This window comes from Talpa occidentalis, unplaced genomic scaffold (assembly GCF_014898055.3).
Source record: "Talpa occidentalis isolate TD23 unplaced genomic scaffold, MPIMG_talOcc4v2.1 talOcc4.12, whole genome shotgun sequence".
NCBI classification, from domain to species: Eukaryota; Metazoa; Chordata; class Mammalia; order Eulipotyphla; family Talpidae; genus Talpa; species Talpa occidentalis.
The window spans coordinates 52,761,587-52,779,396 of NW_023601212.1; the positions used below are offsets into that span (position 1 = coordinate 52,761,587).

The following is a 17,810-nucleotide window of genomic DNA, read 5'->3' on the forward strand; positions in this document are numbered from 1 at the left end:
CGTCTTAGTCTGGTTCTAGGATTCAGGCCAGTGGTTGCTCTGATGGGCAGTGGGGTGGAGGGTTCACAAAAGTAGCAGGGAGGTTTCTGGAGTGATGGATAAAGAGAGTCCCACTGCAGAATGATGCTGCCCCTATATCCCCTCGCCCCTCGGCATAGGTATCCCCATTTATTTATGCGCATGCCCATGCTCTCTGGGCCTAGGTGTCCATAATTACAGGTGTGTGTGCAAGACCACATCTATGCAAGGTCATAGATGCTAATGGCGGAAGGGCGGAAAAAGCCTGATTTTACCCTACAAAGGTGAAGGGCGTGGCATCAGAGGTCTTCTGTGCCATATGGAGAAGTCTAGATATGAACATATTGGCTATGGGTTTCACTGAAGAATTTTAACTTCCCCAAGTGGCTAAAGTGAGTACAATCACCCTGCCTTGGAGGCTAGGGGTCCTTTGGCCCCCTGTAGGGCAGAGTGAAACAGGCCTCCCAGATTCCCAACCCCTCCAAATTCTGCCCAGAGAGGAGGGGAGGGAGACAAGTAAGCAGAGTACTGCATTTCCAGTGATTAAAGCCAGCTTGTGCCCAGTTCCCTGGGAGCAACTGGGGAGACAATCACTTCTTGTGCTTAGGCTGAGCTGGGTCAACGCCTGTAGCCCAGGAGGGACATGGTCTCCAGAGACTGCCTATTCTATGTCTTCTAGAAGCGACCTCTGCCTCTTTATCCGGCTGCTTTGGGACACACACTGCCCTGCTGTTTTATGCTGCTAACCCTAAACTGTGCATCTACAACCCAAGTGCCTCTGCCCACATGTAAGGAATTCCTAAAGCATTGCACCTTCGTTGTACTCTGAACCACAACAGGCGTTTCCTAGCTGTCTCCAACTTAAAGCATGCTCCCCTGCATATACCGTCATGTTCTGGCCAACTTCTGTGACAGCTCAGACCCCTCTCTTTTTTTTAGCATGGCCCACCCTCTGCCTCTGGCCTCCCTCCCTTGCCTGGACATCTGTTGTAAAGTCCGACAAATAATTTATTTTCACCATTCCCCCCACCCCCACGTGAGTTCTGACTCCCCAGCTAGATTCTAATATCATTGAAGTCAGAGAAGAGGCTTCAAAGCTGTCCTTTCTGCATGGACGGGGGAAATAGTCAATTCTCAAAAAGGATTTATTAGCAGATGGACGATTGAATTTGGAAGATCCAGACCACCATGGACCTTGTCTGTGTCCAAATCAGAGGTGGAAGAAGTGTTTTCATTTCCCCTAACAGTTTTCAGCAGAGGTACCCTCCTTGGGAGTGGAAGGTGTGCTGGGAGGCAGGGGGCTGAGGGGGAAGGAAGGCACAAGGGCTGAGAGGTTGTAAAGGCAGGACTGGACACTGAGCAGGTTTTCTAGGATCCCATGCAGACCGGGTAAAGGAGGAATCAGAGTCCTTAGTGGTTTTTTGCAGGTTTTTATTGGGATTACCAGGTACATGGCAGGCAGGGGTGCTGGGGGGCTGGGAGCAGGTCTTCACTCTGGGCTCTCCGGCCATCTCCCAGCTTCTGCTTCTCTTGCTTCTCTCTAGGCTTCTCTTTTGGCTTCCGCTGCTGCTGCTGGCGTCCCCGTGATGCCACCCTTAAAAGCCCAGTCTCAGCCCAGGTGAATCCCATCTACCTATGCCCACACCCTACTCCAGGTGCCCGCCATCAGGCATGCATTCAGGACCTCAAGGATCCATCATCTATACTGATGGCGGGAGGGCAGAAAAGCCTGACATTTTCTTTACCCTACAGACGTCCCGGGATGTTTAATTCTACCCAGACTTTGCCAGGATTGCTAACCCCAGATGACCTAGGCAGGGATCTGCATCCCCACACCCTGCACACGTCATAGCTAAGCTGTGTGTGTTGTCAAAGCCAGTGTGGGTCACAGGTGAGCTCAACTTGCGGGGTTTACTGCCACTGTGGAGTCATTACTGAAATTGAACTGACTTACCTGCTGGGAAGAGAATTTGGGATAAATTGTGAACTTCAAAAAGTTTCTGCCTGGAAACTGAAGAGGTAACCATGGCAACTGGGAGGCAGGCTGTGCTCAGAGAGGGCTCTTCATCTTGAGCAGGGAGCTTTGTGCTGTGGGATTTGCCTGTCTGCCACTGTGCACATCAATCCCTTTGTCTCTTCTGCTGTCTTTGTTGAGTGGGAGAGAGTGCTGGCTCAGGAACCTGGAGATTAGACCCAGGTTTCAGCTGTTTTCAGTTCCAGTGGACTTAAACCGAGGGTACCGTAAGCACTGTTATTTTGTTGTCTGCAAAATGGAAATAAAAACCATCTCTGACCCATTCACAGGGATGTAGAAAGGACAGGGTGATTTGAGGAGGTTCTTTGCAAAATGGAAATTAAAAACCATCTCTGACCCATTCACAGGGATGTAGAAAGGACAGGGTGATTTGAGGAGGTTCTCTGCATAATCCTTGCTATTGTTAGACTGTTGGGCTGATTGCAGTGCTGTGCTGCTGAGGGCGAAGCGAAAGTCATTTTTGTAATATGAAGAAAAGCTGTCCCAGACACCACCCACCTGGCAGCTGTATAATAAAAGCATGCTTTGAGGCACGAGCAACACCAGGTAAATGCAATCTCACATTGGCTGACAAAATCCTCCAGCAGAATGTGCTGACCACGGGCCTGGGGGGCTGGTAGACTGCACCCCCTATGGGTGGAGGACCATGCCGAGAAACACAAGCGTTCAGAAGGCATCCTTCCAGAGCCCGGTTGCATGCCACTACCCCCTCCAAACCCTGCCTACCTCCCTGCCCCACATCAACTTTTGAGAAAGGGCTTGTGAGAAAGGGAGGACAAGAGCCTAGGCTGGCAAGGTAGGAGGTGCTGGCATCTGAGCTGCTGCTATGCCTGTCACTGTGCCCCACTAACTACCCACTAATGGGCCAGAGGTTTGGGGAGAACTCCACTCTGGCTCCCAGAGTGCATTCTGTCTCCACTTAACTGGATCATCTTCGGCAGGCCCTGCTTAACAAGGGGGCCGCCTGGTCAAATGACCACACATTGTTCTGATTTGGACTCCCTGCACAGGCAGTGCCTCCACTTGTACCTCGCAGGCCTGCCTCTTCTCGTTCTCCGCTGTGGTTTCTCCTTTTCCTTCTCCAACTGGCTCTTCTGGGCCTTCTCACTGAGCTTATTCAGAGGGGGGAAACTCTGTAGGGTACATGGAAGTGATCAGGTTTTTTCTGCCCTCCCGCTATTAGCATCAATGATCGGCACCTGTGATCTTACATGGGTGCCTGGTGGCGGCGGCTGGAGGAGCAGGAGGAGCATGGTGTGGGCATGTGTAATGGACACACCTGAGCCAGAGACTGAGCCTATAAGGGTGGTGTCCGCAGAGGATGGGGGGAGGCAGAGAACCACACAGCCAAGTGCAATAGAGACCAGCAGAGAGACCAGGAGTGAACACCAGAGAACCCAGAAAGAGTGAAGATTGGTCAGGGGCTGGGAGTCCTGGCAGCCTCCCGGCCCCCAGGCCTTCTGCCTGCCCTGCCCCTGGTTGCCTCACTACAAATGGTGTAGAAATATCATTAAAAGCCTGAAAAAGCCACTGAGGGCTCCAGGATGTCTCTTACCCATCTGCCTGGATCATAGAGAACCTGCCCCTTGCCTTGCTGGCACTACAGCCTCCTTCTCTTGTTTTTCTTTTCTGACCCTTTCCTTCAAGGCCATGCTGAGGAGGAACAACTTTTAGATAGCCCCTCATGAAATAAAAACCTCAGTACACGAGGCACTAAACCACAACATTTCCTGGTGGTCGAGCCCTCCCTGTGTCCCTGTTGAGTGAAACGGAAAGTTCACACTTACTGAGAGCTGTCCGTGTGTTGACACTGAAGTCCCTTACGGGTTGTTGCAGGAGATGTGGCATACAACCCACACCCCCTCTTTGGGACTGAGGACCTCATCCCCTAGCCTGCTGACTGCTGGAGGCTTCTAGCAGTCTCTCCCGGAGTTGCCCTTGACAGAGTTGCCCTGCTCAAAATTAGGCCATCTTCTGGGGCAACTTCATTGGACAGAGTCACAGTGGGGTACAGTGGCCCACCCCCTTGCTTCAGTGGGGGAACTGCCCCCCTCCAGAGCATCCCCTGCACCAGCGTCCCTCTGTGTGGTAAGAGCAGGGCATTCAATTCCCTCTCTGCCCTGCTCTGCTTCCCTGAGAACTCTTCCAGCAAGTCTCTGCTGAGTTCCTGTTCCTGGGGACCTCAAATGAAGAATTTGCTTATTTAGTGCTCAGGACACCCTTATGCAATAAGCGTGTCAAGGTTCTCATCATCGAGAGAAGGAACTTGAGGCATGGACAGGTGAAGGTCTCCCATTAGTAAAGAAAACATGATTTGAAACCTGAAAATCTCACCATAGAACCCATAATCATAACCTCACAGGTGGCTTCTTAATAGCAGCCCCAAAGAGAACTGAGGCCGTGATGCCTTCAGGGGAAGGCGAGGGGAGGGGCACCACATGTATTACCTGGCCCAGCACACCGGTGCTCTGTAAAGTCTAGGTGTCTCCCCATAAGGCCTGCTCTTTCCAACTCTGTGATCTTGGGCAAAGTCTCTAACCTTCTGACTCGTTTCTCCCTCTGTAATATGGAGGTGATGGCGAGATGATGATAAATGGTAGTCGTCAGAATAATCACCACGGCTGCTGCCTGGGCTGCGCTCTGTGCTCCTGTCTTTCCCTCAGGACCCAGCAGGCTCACGCTCAGGCTGTGATCCAGCTGTGTGCCCCCCCTCCGCCCCCCTGCGTAAACCCTCCTGAAAACTCGCCACCGCTAAGTTGGTTTCCTGCTTTTACTAAAGGTTGATGGGGTTTTCCTGCTAAAGTGGGTGTGCGCTCTTCACCCCACAGTGACTTCTGGCCGCCTGGAGGAAGGGGCAGCCCCCGCGGGCTCCGGCCAGGACTGCAGGGGCGAAGTCGGCGGCGCGCGGCGTGTGGCGCCCCGCCGGGTGCGGTTCCCCGCCCCGCCTCCGTCTACACTCGGTTTTCGGAGCGCGACCCAGCTCCCCCATTGGTCGGCGGCCCGCGGCCCGCCCCGCCCCTCTCCGAGGGAATAAAAGCCGCGGTCTCCCCGCGTCGGCGTGTGCATTTTACAAATCTCTGGTAAGCCTGTCCCCCTTAGACCGGTGCCAGTAACTGCCGTTCCTCCGAGCTTGGAGCTTCCGTGCCTCCCCCTGGAGCCCACCACTGTCCTACACACGACGTGCTGCCCTGCACCCGCAGCCATGTGCCGGACCTTGACCGGCTTCCCCACCACCTGCCTGGAGAGGTAAGAGGAGCGTGTGCCCTGGAGCTTGTTCAGCTGCCTGGAGTAAGAAGTCAAGTCCCACTAACCCTTAGGGAGTGGAGGGGCAGCACCTGGGTGGACCAGAGAACGGGGCGCTACTGACTTGAGTGGAGAGGCATAGGTCAGCCTGGTTCCACCTTCTCAGATGCTTCCCTTGGAGTCTTCGAGAATTTCTGGGCCAAGAGAAGGGAGAAGGCAAAGCAAAGGGGGGCAGTGCGACCACTGCTTATTGCCATTCCCCATCCTCTGACACATGGCAGTCCTTCTCAGGTGACTTGCTGAAGATTCAGCTGCAGGTAGACCACATTGGCATCACCTGGCAGTACTGAGTGTTCCCCGATTTCTTAAGTACTTGGTTTTCATTCTGCTGCCCAGATCCAGGGGCACGAACCCCTCCTGCCCTGGGAAGGGGAAGGCAGGAAGGTGTTTTTCTGGGGGTCCAGTGGTAAGGCATGTGCTCATTTCCCAGGGCATTGCTCGGCAGCCTATAATCCCTGCTGGAGTTGGTGGCTGGGAAGGAGAAGGCAAAGATAAAGGCAGGAATCCATTTCCAGAAATATTCCTGACGAGCCTAGAGGGTGCTGGTTCTCATCAACAAGCAAATAATAGAGTGGAGAGACTTAAGAAAGAAAAACGTCCACATGTGCACTGCTGTAAACCCAGAAAGTGTAAGACTTAAAAAGTTTAAAAGCTCAAACATTGCTTCTATTGTTTCTGGGTTCATTTCACAAATGAGAGAAGCAAATGTTAGGCCCCAGGAGCAGCCCTGGCTTCCGAGGAACTGTTAAGGCTGGAATTTGGATGGTACCCCTCCCTGAGCTCTTCTAGCACCCCATAAACTCTCTGCCCTGACTGAGCAAATGGAGAATACTCACATGTTCATGCTTTGTTTTCCAGAGCCAAAGAGTTCAAGACTCGCCTGGGAATCTTTCTTCACAAATCAGACCAGGGCTGTGATTCCGGGAGTGCTGGCAAGTTCGAGCGGACCAGTAAACACAGCAAAGAGGGGTGAGTCCTGATGATGGGCCACAGACCCCTGAAGGGGGGAGCCAGATTTAGGAAAGGATCATACAAAGGAAAGCAGGAGGAGCAATTAGGACATGCTGGGGTGGACCTGTCAACCCCCCTCCCTGGAGATTTTAATAGGGCATTTTGCTGGTTTGCTATAACTGCTTGGCTCATGAGTGAGTGGGAGCAAGGAGTGTGGTGGTCCCGCTGGACCTAACATTTCTAAGTGCAGTGACAGAAGAGAACACCCAGGGCCTGAATGTCTAGTCACCACACTCTCCCCTCTTCAGATGTTGCTGCACATGTGAGCAGGGGTAGGCCAGGGGCCAGGACCACTTAAAAGTTTTAAATCAGTGACTCTCCTTGCATTAGCATGCACTATGTTTCAAGTCACTTTTATATTGAACATCAGTGGTGCAGGTACAGTGCTAGTAGACATAGAATAGCTTCAGTGATAAGTAGATATAACTTCAGTTCATCAGACCTGTATTTCCTTGGGTAAGTGTACAAGACAGAGCCCAGAGAGGTTGGGATAGAAAAAAGTTTGAACAGCAAAGAGGCAGCCCTAGAGATATTTCCTCAGGGCCAAATGATCCCTTCCTGGCTTTGGTTTCTGGTAACTGAATTGTCCTCTAGAAAACACCACTGTTTCACCCTCACCCGCCATGAGTTTGACGAGTCAGCTTTCATAATCACCAAGCAAGTGTTTATGAAAATCCGCACCTCCCATCAGAGTTCTGGCTAGAGTTTATGCTGTGTATTTGTTTGCTGATTTTTTGTTTGTTTTCATTAAAATTGTGGCTCTTTTGTTTTTAACAGAAACATCTCAGAAGATGTGCTGGGATGGAAAGAGTCGTTTGACTTGCTGCTGAGCAGTAAAAGTGAGTAGGACCCTGTTGTGTCTGCCTGTGGTGTGGATGGCACACGTGTCCCCATGTGCTTTGGATCCAGCCTGAGGGATGCTGAAAGCGTGGGCAAAATAATAGTAGTAATAATAATAATAATCACCATCCTCTAGTGTGCCAGCCTCTATTCAAAGCACAAAGGCAGGTCCTTGTTCAAGAAAATTACATCCCAAAAATAGAGCCATTAACTACAATTGCTGTCTTCACTTCCTTTATTCTCGGTGTCCCACAATCTGACCTGTCTCTTTCTCTCTCCCCTACCCCCAGCTGGAGTGGCTGCTTTCCATGCTTTCCTGAAGACAGAGTTCAGCGAGGAGAACCTGGAGTTCTGGCTAGCCTGTGAAGAGTTCAAGAAGATTCGATCGGCCACCAAGCTAGCGTCCCGGGCTCACAGAATCTTTGAGGAATTTGTCCGCAGTGAAGCCCCTAAAGAGGTCAGAGCTCCAGCATGTTCCATGGATACTCCGGACCCAACCAGTTCCTTCCTGGCTGAGAATTGGGGAGGGTGGCAGGGGCAGCAGGTGGAGGATTGGGTTTAGAAGTATAAGTAACTTTATTTGGCCCAGGAGTGAGTGAATATCTGTGGCCAGAGACTAGGACAGTCAGGACTCTCACTGCCCCTGGCTGCTATTTCCTCAGACCCAACCAAGGGCCCACGGCTTCTGTTTATTTTGTCTTTTGTTTATACCCACATGTGTAAGCTAAGCCCATTTTAGAGGTGCAAACTCTTTACACAAGTGGAAAGACAGGTCATCCTAGGCCCTCCTGAGACCTGGATCTGTCTCCTGGCTGACCTGCCTCTGCCAGCAGGTCTGTGGTCAGTGAACTTTCCAACCTGCTCCTGGCCGCCATTGTGGCATCTGGATTGCATAAGGACCATGGGGCCACCTTGTGGAGAGATGATAGTAATATCGTCCTTTGGCATTTTATTTTCTGAGCACATTTACTTATTCTATAAAAATGTATTGAACACCGTTTACTTGTAAGGCATTATTGTTGTCATCGGGGATACGACAGTGAACAAGAAGTGTCTACCCTAATGGGAGGGGATGACAATAACCAATTCAACAAACAAATATGTGCCAGCTGCTGCTGTGTGCTCTGATAAAAACCAGGCAGGCCACAAGAGAGAGGAGAGCCAGGCAGGCAGTGGTACAAGGTGGGAGGAGGCATTTCCATTTCATAAAGGAAGTCAGGGGTGGGCTGTCTGGTAAGGTGACAGATGAACAAAGACGTGAAAGAATTAAGAGAGGAATGAACATTCAAACACAGGAAGCAGCAAGTACAGAGGCCAGAGAACATCTGTCGTGGTCACAGAGCAGGAAGCGGGTTTGTATGGCACTGGCTAGTGATCACATCAGGGGACACCAGGTTCCTGACTCAGATCCTGTGCTCCCACACCAGTCAGTCGTCTCTAAGCCTGTGAACCCCATGTCTTACTCCCTTCTTAACCCACTCCCCTCACCAGTGCGCTTGCCTTCCCCACCACAGGTGAACATAGACCATGAGACCAGGGAGCTGACCAGGATAAACCTGCAGACCGCCATGGCCACGTGCTTCGAAGTTGCTCAGGGGAAGACGCGCACCCTGATGGAGAAGGACTCCTATCCACGCTTTCTGAAGTCACCTGCTTACCGGGACCTGGCTGCCCAAGCCTTGGCTGCCCCTGCCTGTCCGTCCAGCTGCAGCCCAGCTGAGCCCTCGCACACCTGAGCCTCCTGGCAGTGAGGAAGCCAGCCTGCAAGAGAGGTTGAGTCGCCTACCCCTAAGCTGCCGCCTCTGTGCAGGAGGCAGGGTCTTCCAAGCAAGCGGGAGAGGACTGGTGGGGAAAGTCACTGGGCAGCCTGTCTTGGGAGCCACAGCCTCTCCTCCAGATACTGTGGGCTGAATTCCATGCAGGAACTCAGGACCTTGGGGTGAGGGCTGAAGATGAAGGCTGTCGGGTCTCAGTGGGGAAAGCCACGGTGGTGTGAGAGTTCTTATTAGCTCTTGTCATTTTGAAGGGGACTCTTCCAGGGGTTTGGAAAATGTACATAAAAGGAAGCTTGAACAAGAAGAGGGAAGGCAGCCAGCTCAGCTGTGTGCCTAGTGAACTGTTGACTTCGATGGCACCCCGTTTTCCTATGTCCCAGGCTGTCCTTGCACAGAAAGGAGCCCTGGTTGTAGAACCTTCCCACTCTGTCCCTATCACCTGCCTCTGCACTGCCAACATTCCTTTGTCCAGCCTCGCAGTCCTGTCAAGGACAGGGAACCAGTGGGATGTTTTCCCTGTGAGATTTTTATACCTCAAGCACTGACCTTTGAGTCCCTTTCTAAGTCAGTAGAGAGTCCCCAAAAGAGGACATCTTGCTTGTGTGACATTAGTCTCGGCATTCTTGGTGACCTCTTGCAGGTGGTCCCTAATCCTGGGTTTGCAGCAGGGTCCACCTGTGAGCAGGGCTTTAGCTCTGTGCTGCCCTTGAACGTGGGTCTACGAGGAGAAAGGTTGGTGAGCGGGTGTCCAGTTCTCATGCTGGGCAATGAACCAGCATGTGGAACCAGGGGCAAAAGGACCATAACTAACACATTTCCACTTGGCAGTTCCCAAAAGTTCTGCTCAAATCAAGCCAATTTTTTTTGTGGGTATGAGAACAGGGGGGAAAGACACCCCAGGATGGAAGGGGAGTCTCATGTTTCTTTCCTGTGAATGTGAGATGCACTTTCTCTAGTGTGAGGGCAACTGGTACAGGAGCCAAGAGTTCCCTTGGACCGAACGCAGAAGCTGGGAGGGAGGCTGCTTGGAAGAGCAGACCCGGGGAGCAGAACCTGCTTGTCACCTCAGAATTACCACTGAACAAACATTCCGATAATGGGATTTCTGCAGGAGTGTAGGCTGGGAGGGCGATGAACCAGGATGCCTCTGACACCCCAGGAAGTGAGCACTGTTGTCTGCACTGTGAGCTTCTCCAGGAGAAAGTTATTTAAGTATAACATATTGTTAGTTTGGTGACAATTGTAGCATAGTATCTTGGTTTCTGTAGCTGTGTCGTTGCTGTTGTTATTTATTATTGTGAGCTCAGTTTGCCTCTCCTAGCCACTCACAACTGGAGCCGGCAGCCTGACTGTCTCCCTCTCTTGGCCAGACTCTACCTCTGCAGGTGCTGGGAACTTCTTAGCACCTGTTGGGAACTACTGTTAAAATATTTATTTATTGTTGACAACTGGAGCTGGTTTCCGAGATAAGCATAATGTATTCAACCCCTGTCTTCCTGTTTCAGCATGTAATATTCTTATAAAATAAAAATAAAGTCAAACATGAGATCCTGTCTCCAAGGACTGTGTGTCAGGGGAAAGGGAGTGGGGAAGGCTGTGGGGTTATGGGAAATTCCACAGGATGGGGAGCAGGACATGAGCTTGCCATCAGGCAGAGGCACATGTGAAAGACCCACGTCTTCCCAGTAACCAGTAGAATCAAAGAGCAGGGGAGAGGTTCTAATGATGGCCCCCGAGATTGGCAGCCTCCTCCTGCCGATGAGAGTCCCAGCTTGTGTTGGGCTGTGTTGGTTGGACCCGGCTCAGCCCGATGTCATTTCAGAGGCCACATCCTTTGTCCACCCAGCCAGGACTCAGCTGGAGCCATTCCCAAATCTGCCTGTGACAGCACAAGGGCCTGGTCCCCATCAGGATACTCAAGATAACCTGTATCATCCGTTAGGTGGGAGCTTCTGTGACATGTCACTTTTGCCTGCTTTCAATTTGCGTTAGTATTTTAGAATTTCATATAAATTCCAGAATTAGCATTCTTTAATAATTTCATAGAAATCTCTGAAATGAGCTAGGAGATGGCATTCGACAGGGGCATCTCCATGCCATGGGCTGAGTATTGAGCCCAGCTTCAGAAGAATTAGTGATGGTTGCCAGGATTAAAATCTCTGTCTCTTCCAATTGCCTACTTGTTTTTTTAAAATACGTTTTGTGCTGAAATGAATACATTTTGAAATGTTTGGGGTTAAATAAAATATTGAAATTATTTTTCATATATGATGACATTTTCATCACATAGCTCATTGATACTTATTAAACTAGTATTGGTTTACAAGATTATGTAGATTTAAGGTGTACAGCCTTCTGACTCAATATCGATATATATTACACTATGTTCGCCCCTGAAAATCTAGTTTCTCCCCATTATCATACGGTTGGCTCCTTTTACGGATTGACTCTTCCCCCTTCCCTCTGGTAACTGCTCTTTTGTTCTTATTGCCTTAAGAGTTTGTTTTTTGTTCTTCCATTTGTTATGTGCCACCTAGGAGTGAAATCACATGGTGTTTGTCTTTCTCCACCTGACTTATAAGCTTATAGCCTCGAGGTCCATCCATGTCGTTCTCCTTTCTCGTCTACTAATCCTTCTCATTTTTCCCTTATAACCACTATTAAAAAATAATTCTTCTCTGTTGAATGATCTATGTATATACAGACTTTCTATTGCCTTTTATTTTTCCTCTATTAAGTGAAGTGACCACAGCTGAGAGATCTACTACTGCGAGGAGACCCCAAGGAATCACACTCGAAGCCCAGGTCTAAGGGACAATTCTATGGGTGATGCCAGGAGGGTCTTTCAGTGTAAGGACCTGGGAAGGAAGACAAGGGCATGCTCTGAGCTCATTGATCCTTCTGACACTTCTGCAGGAGGGGTGTGACTACCCCACCACAGATGGGGAGTGTGGTGCCCAGGGCAGGCAGCTTGAGAGCCGCAGAGAGGTGATCTGAACCCAGTAATACTGTGGGGACTTCCAAAGAGCAAGGACTGGTGGAGAAATAGGTGGATGAGGAAAGACCGGTTCCCAGGGAGGCAGGCAGGTAGTGACACTAACCTTTTCTCATGACTCTGCTTTCCTCTTTTTGCCTTTTTACACACGTTTGCAATAAGTGAGTGCATCCCATTTGCCTGGCTGAAAACCAAAAGCAGTAACAGTACAATCAACTGCAAGTAGCCTTATTTAATATGGGTGAGGATTTTGAACATGTTTAGCAAGGCACAAGTGTGTATTTTCTGGAGTGAGATGGGCCACAGTAGGAAAAGGTGTAACCGTGAGTGATAGAGAGTCAACAGGGCTGGGGATGAGGAACAGCCAATGAGCAGGGTGGATGCTGGCACTTTGCTCCCACCCAGCCCTGTCACTCACATACAGCATGGCCTTGTCTGGTGATGGTAGGCACATTAGGGGTAAGGAGCAACTCCTTTCTGACCTATACAGCTCCCTGGTATTGAGAGATCCACAGCATATTGATTCTTTGAGAGTTTAAGTGACTCCCTGGAGGTGGCACAGCAGGTAGGGGGTTCCAATATCTTAAGGCTCTGGCTCTGCCTTCAGCCCTAGAGCACATTTGACTCAGCAAGGCAAAGTGCTACCTGAGCAGGTAGCTCTCAGCTCTTCTCTCTAGAGACTCCCTCACCTGACCCCTGAAAATAAGTCTTCCAGTTCCCAGATTCTCCCCACTATTTCAAGTTCCCTTGTTTTGCATACTGGATCACCACCCCACTGCGTCCCCTACTCTCATCATTGCTGTCTACTGCCGCCTTATCACATCTGGATACAAATTTCAAAATCTGACTCAAATGTCTTTCTGGGGAGACTTCCCTGAGCCTTTTGAGTCTGATTACAGATCCCTCTCCTTCCTGTCCCACTGAGCTGAAGCTCACCCAAATGACAGCCCTTAGGTAAACTCTGCCCCTAACCTCACCTCCCTTCCTCCACTCCTAACGCCACTCCTTCAACCCTCCACCCAATCTTAGCTCCTCAATCCCTTCACCTCCCTCTTATCACCCAGCAAATGCCTGGGATTAGGCGAGTCCTCTTCTCCAGTCTTCTACACCCAGGACCTGGCACGCAAGTGTTCAGCAAATGGCTCTTGAGTTAGTGATTAATTTTAATCTGGCAGGAAAAAGGTTTTAGATTACAATTTGCAACTGCCTACCTGAGTTCTCTCCCTGGATGTCCCATAGCCCACCATAGGGAACACATATAAAACCAAGGTCATCATCAGCCCCCTCAAACATTTACTGCCTCCTGGTTCCCTGATGTTGCTAAGTGGAGGGGCCCATAAATTCTCTGGGCTTCTCTGTCCCTCTTCCCCATCATGCTTTCTCTCCATCAAGTCCAGTCTGGGAAATGGGCTGAATCCAGCCTCTCCTTCCCAGGCTCACCAGGACTGTCATCCTCTCTAACCTCGGCTGATAAGCCACTTCCTGCCTGGTCTCCCTGACCCAACCTCCCACTGCAGCTCAGTAGGAGCCAGTCTTTTCCCATAAAGCACAGATCTGAGTCACCATGGTCAAAGAGAAAGTCCTGCTCTTACCTCAGCAGACCAAGCTCACTTCTGCCCAAGTCTCTCACGTGGTTGATGTATGTGCTGCCCAGGTGGTCTTTCCTTACAGTTTCTTTCCCAACCCCCTTTTGGGCCCCTGTGCATGCTGTTCTCTCTGCTTGGAATGCTCCTTCCTTTTTTTAATTTTTTCATTTGGAACTTGGAGAATGAGGAAGGGAACATTTTCTTCAAAATCTAGCAAAAATGTCACCTTCCCAGATGCCCACTACACAGAGTTCATGGCTCCCACTTCCTTATTTTTAGGACAGATGTTCTTACATTGATTGTCATCTGGCATGACACTGAAGCTGATCTCTTTTCTTCATAGCTCGTTTCTTCTGCTAGACTAATATTTACAACAAAGTCAGGAGACATACTATTTACCTTGATAGGATGGGACAGAACACCTCACACAGAGAAGTTCACAGTCCTGGCTGTGGAGTTGGAAAATTGGGGATACGATCTTGGTTTATTCACTGTATGACCTTGGAAGTTATTAAGCCTCGTGGAGGCTGGTTTCCAACATCTGTACTATGAGAACGAGAAGTCCCCTCATCAATAACATTGAATGTTGATGTCTCATTAGTAATTATCATTTGAGTCTTAGAACTTAGCACAGTGCCTTTTACACGGTAGCCATCAGTCAATGACTATTTACTGATTTTTTTGGATTCAATGGAAGAATTAAAATTCACAACTAGGATTGCAAGTCCACTTTTCCTTTCTAGTACAGCTGTTCCAGTATTGCATTTTATAGGATTTGAGGAGCATTCCAGATCAGCTGAGGAAACATAGGGTTGAGCCATTCAGTGAGCCAGTACATTACTGGGAGGAGAGGACTCATTCAGACCTAGGTCAATTAATGCCTTTTCCAGATCCACACCACTGCCCCACCTCATCACTCTTCTTCTGCTGCCTCCTTGTGGCCATGCCGACATGCAGACTTTTTCATTGCCATTGCCATTACTTTTTTTTTTTTCTGTATATTTTATTTTATATATATTTTATGTCGTACTTCCTTTTTGTACAATGTGTGCTTTCTCCGCTCAAGTGTAGTCCCCGCAAAATTCCCACCTCCAATTCACCGGTGCACCATCACCATAGTCCCTTGTATAAAAACACATTCTATCCCCTGTTTTGATCCCTCTCTTTCCCACTCCCCTGCACAGTGTCTCTGATCAATAGTTGCATATTAATATTGTTTTTTAATTTTTTTCCTGATCCCTTATTTGGTTCCCCTACATTCCTCCTATAAGTGAAGCCATCCATACTTTTCTATTTCTTCTGGCTTATTTCACTGAGCATGATCCCTTCCAGCTCCATCCATGCTGCTGCAAATGGCATTACTTTCTTATTTTAAGTTTGGTGTCTTTCTTTGGAATCCTATCCAGGATATATAATTTGTAGTTTTGCTTATTAATGCATTTTGATAAAGAGCTAAAATTTTCATGGAAATTATTACAACACTAGTAAGACAGCCCAGTGGCTGCAAGGGTTAAAACAAGATTTCTTTTAGTCAATAGGGCTGAAATTAACTTTAAACATCAAGCTCTTAGGTAAAGAGAAAAAGGTCATATTAACTGCTGAACTTAAAATATTTCACTGCCACTAAATTTTTTCATTTGGTCCACCTACTCAAATTGCTTTAGGAAAAAGAAAAGGAAAGGTTTGAAATTTAAAAAGATGAAAAATAAATAATGAGAATTATCCTAATAATAAGAAATGTAATGCAATTAGGTGTTAAATAATGGAGTTTGAGTCTCCACTTGCAATCCGCATCCTGGTATCCTTGGCCTTCCATAGCCTATTTTATTATTCTCTGTAGGATTTTCACCATAAAGCATATTCGATACAGTTTACTTATTTGTTCATTGTCCAGCTTGTCAACAAGAATGAGGGCAGGCAGGGCCTCCCTGGTGGAGCAAGGGGTCAAGCAATACACTATGATGCAATCCGCAGCCTCTGTAGCATGAGTTTGATCCCTGGCCAGCCAGGGAGCAATCCACATGGTGCAGCAGACCTCTCTTGACTCGCCCACTGCTCCCCTTAGCAGTGTATTTCAGTCAGTCTGCCTGTTCTGTTCCCTACTTTGTCTCTGGTGAATCCTCTCACCCCCTGCATCTCTGGCCTGTATCCCAGCTCTTGTATACATAAATAAATAAATCTTAAAAAAAAAGAATGAGGGCAGGCAACTTCAGAAATGTAGCCCCCAAGCCCAAGAACAAGGCACATTACTTAATCACTTTGTGCCTCAGTTTCCATGTCTGTACAATGAAGTTCAAAAATAGTCCTAACTTGTAAGATTTAGATTATATGATTTTATGTGTACATATGTTTCAGAATAGTTCCTGGAGGGTACTGCACAGCTATGTGTTTTCTATTATCATCACCATCATCATCATCATTTTTTATTGCTATTACTATAAATTTGACTAGCAAAGTGAGAGAGAATGATCCATGAGGAATAAAACAGTCAGAGCCCAAATATTAACCTGGAATCTTGTTATACATTGCATTTCCCAATTGTTTATGATCTGTTTCTTCCCGCTAGGATACAATTTCCAAGAAGAACTCTAAGAGGAGCCACAGTGTGGAAAATGAATGAATCTCAAGGATTTAAAATAATCACTGGCAGCATAGTCAGAATTCAATAAATATTAATTGAATTAATCATGGGTTAAGATATTTTAAAAAATATACTAAACTTGTTTCAAGTCTCATAAGTCCATTAATTGGAAAGTGTGTAATAAATCAAAAGCCCCTGCCTAGAGAATTAGATGTCATTTAGTTATTAACTTTTTCATTTATTTAATAGTTCTCCACTCTATGCCACCCTTGCCCCTGTTAACACCACTTGCCTGAGATTGAAAGTTAATAGAATATTGTCCATATTTTCAAGGCTCATGGTAGTTGGAGAATAGACACATGACTACTTAATTAAGTACTAAGTGGCCAACTTTACTTGTAAAGCCTTTTTTCCCTCCCTCCCCTGCCTTGTGTCCCTTTTCCTTCTCCTGCCTTCAGGTTAAGAATTTTTTTTCCTACATTTTTCTTTTTTTTTTTTTAATATATTTTTTAAATTTTTACATCATTGTTCATTTTTAAAGAATATTTGCTTCCCCCACTCCCTCAGGTGTAGTCCCCATAGAGTTTTTTGAAACTTGGGCCTCCCCCGTGGTGCAGTGGGTTGAGCTCAGCGCTGTGAAGCTGTTTGCAGCCTCTGCAGCGCAGGTTCTATTCCCGGCCGACAAGGGAGATTCCCACATGGCGAAGCAGACCTCTCCTGTCTCACCCGCTGCTCCCCTCAGCAGTGTATTTCAGTCAGTCTGCCTGTTCTGTTCCCCACTCTGTCTCTGGTGAATCCTCTCACCCTCCCATGCCTCTGGCCTATACCCCAGTTTTTGAATAAATAAATAAATCTTAAAAAAAATAAATTTGAAACTTGTCCTGAAAACTCTGATAAGTCAATGAAGCAGGTAAGACACTAAAGTAGGGGCTAGCAGCAAGCCATACATTTCTTGCAGTGAGCAAGGAAAAGAACTGAGGTTAGTCATTCTTTTGCCTATGAAAGTAGAGACTTGTATTTGGGGTGAGGCTGAAGATTGGAGCCATAGATGGGGTGCCTTTCATGGAGTTAGAGGAAGAGAATGTGGAGGCAGAGTTAAGGAGAGATGAGGGTCTCTGTTTGGTTCGTGTTCAAGATTTGTGGGTCTGAAGCTCAGCAGAGAGACTGATAGTAAGAGGCTTGGTAGTCATTGTGTTACAGGGCAACCCCAATACAAAACGGGGTGCCTGACTGTGGGTCCTCACCAGCTCGCTTAAAAGGACTTATCAGTACTCCACTGCAGGCACACGCGAAAGGTTAATAAAAGGTTTATTTACAAGGGAAGGGGAAATGAGGAAATGTACAGCTCTGGGAGAATAGTGGGAGACAAAGTTTTAAATGCGTCCTACCTGATCCACTGATCTGGAATCCCAAATGGCACTCTGAGAGCTGGCCGTGAGCCAGGAGCCGTGAAGCCAGGAGGCGAGCGAGAGAGAGCGAGAGAGAGAGCCCCGCAAGGCCCATGTGTTTGGTTTTTATATCCAACCTGGATGCTTAACTCCACCCTCAGGTCCCAGTCACCTTCCCTTTGGTGGTGGCGGGATTTGTTTTTTCCAATGTCCTGATGGCTTTGGTCTGGAGTGGGGGTGGAGTCCACAAAGCCTGCATGGAATTAGCTCAGGACATC

At 48.3% G+C, this 17,810-nt stretch overlaps 1 protein-coding gene across 1 annotated transcript; it reads left to right on the plus strand.

The window, feature by feature from the left end:
• Nucleotides 1–5,125: 5,125 nt before the first annotated feature.
• RGS16 (regulator of G protein signaling 16) lies at nucleotides 5,126–10,523 on the plus strand. Its single transcript, XM_037506331.2, has 5 exons — nucleotides 5,126–5,299; nucleotides 6,215–6,325; nucleotides 7,145–7,206; nucleotides 7,498–7,664; nucleotides 8,722–10,523. Exons 1-5 carry the CDS (start codon nucleotides 5,256–5,258, stop codon nucleotides 8,941–8,943), a joined length of 606 nt encoding a protein of 201 aa, XP_037362228.1. The 5' UTR covers nucleotides 5,126–5,255; the 3' UTR covers nucleotides 8,944–10,523.
• The last annotated feature ends 7,287 nt before the right edge of the window (nucleotides 10,524–17,810 follow it).

Bases quoted from the DNA above. Each gene is read 5' to 3' on its own strand.
- RGS16 (XM_037506331.2), top strand. From the start codon at position 5,256: ATGTGCCGGACCTTGACCGGCTTCCCCACCACCTGCCTGGAGAG. The intron at 5,300-6,214 runs GTAAGAGGAGCG...TTTGTTTTCCAG, and splicing joins CCCACCACCTGCCTGGAGAG to AGCCAAAGAGTTCAAGACTC. The intron at 7,665-8,721 runs GTCAGAGCTCCA...TCCCCACCACAG, and splicing joins GCAGTGAAGCCCCTAAAGAG to GTGAACATAGACCATGAGAC.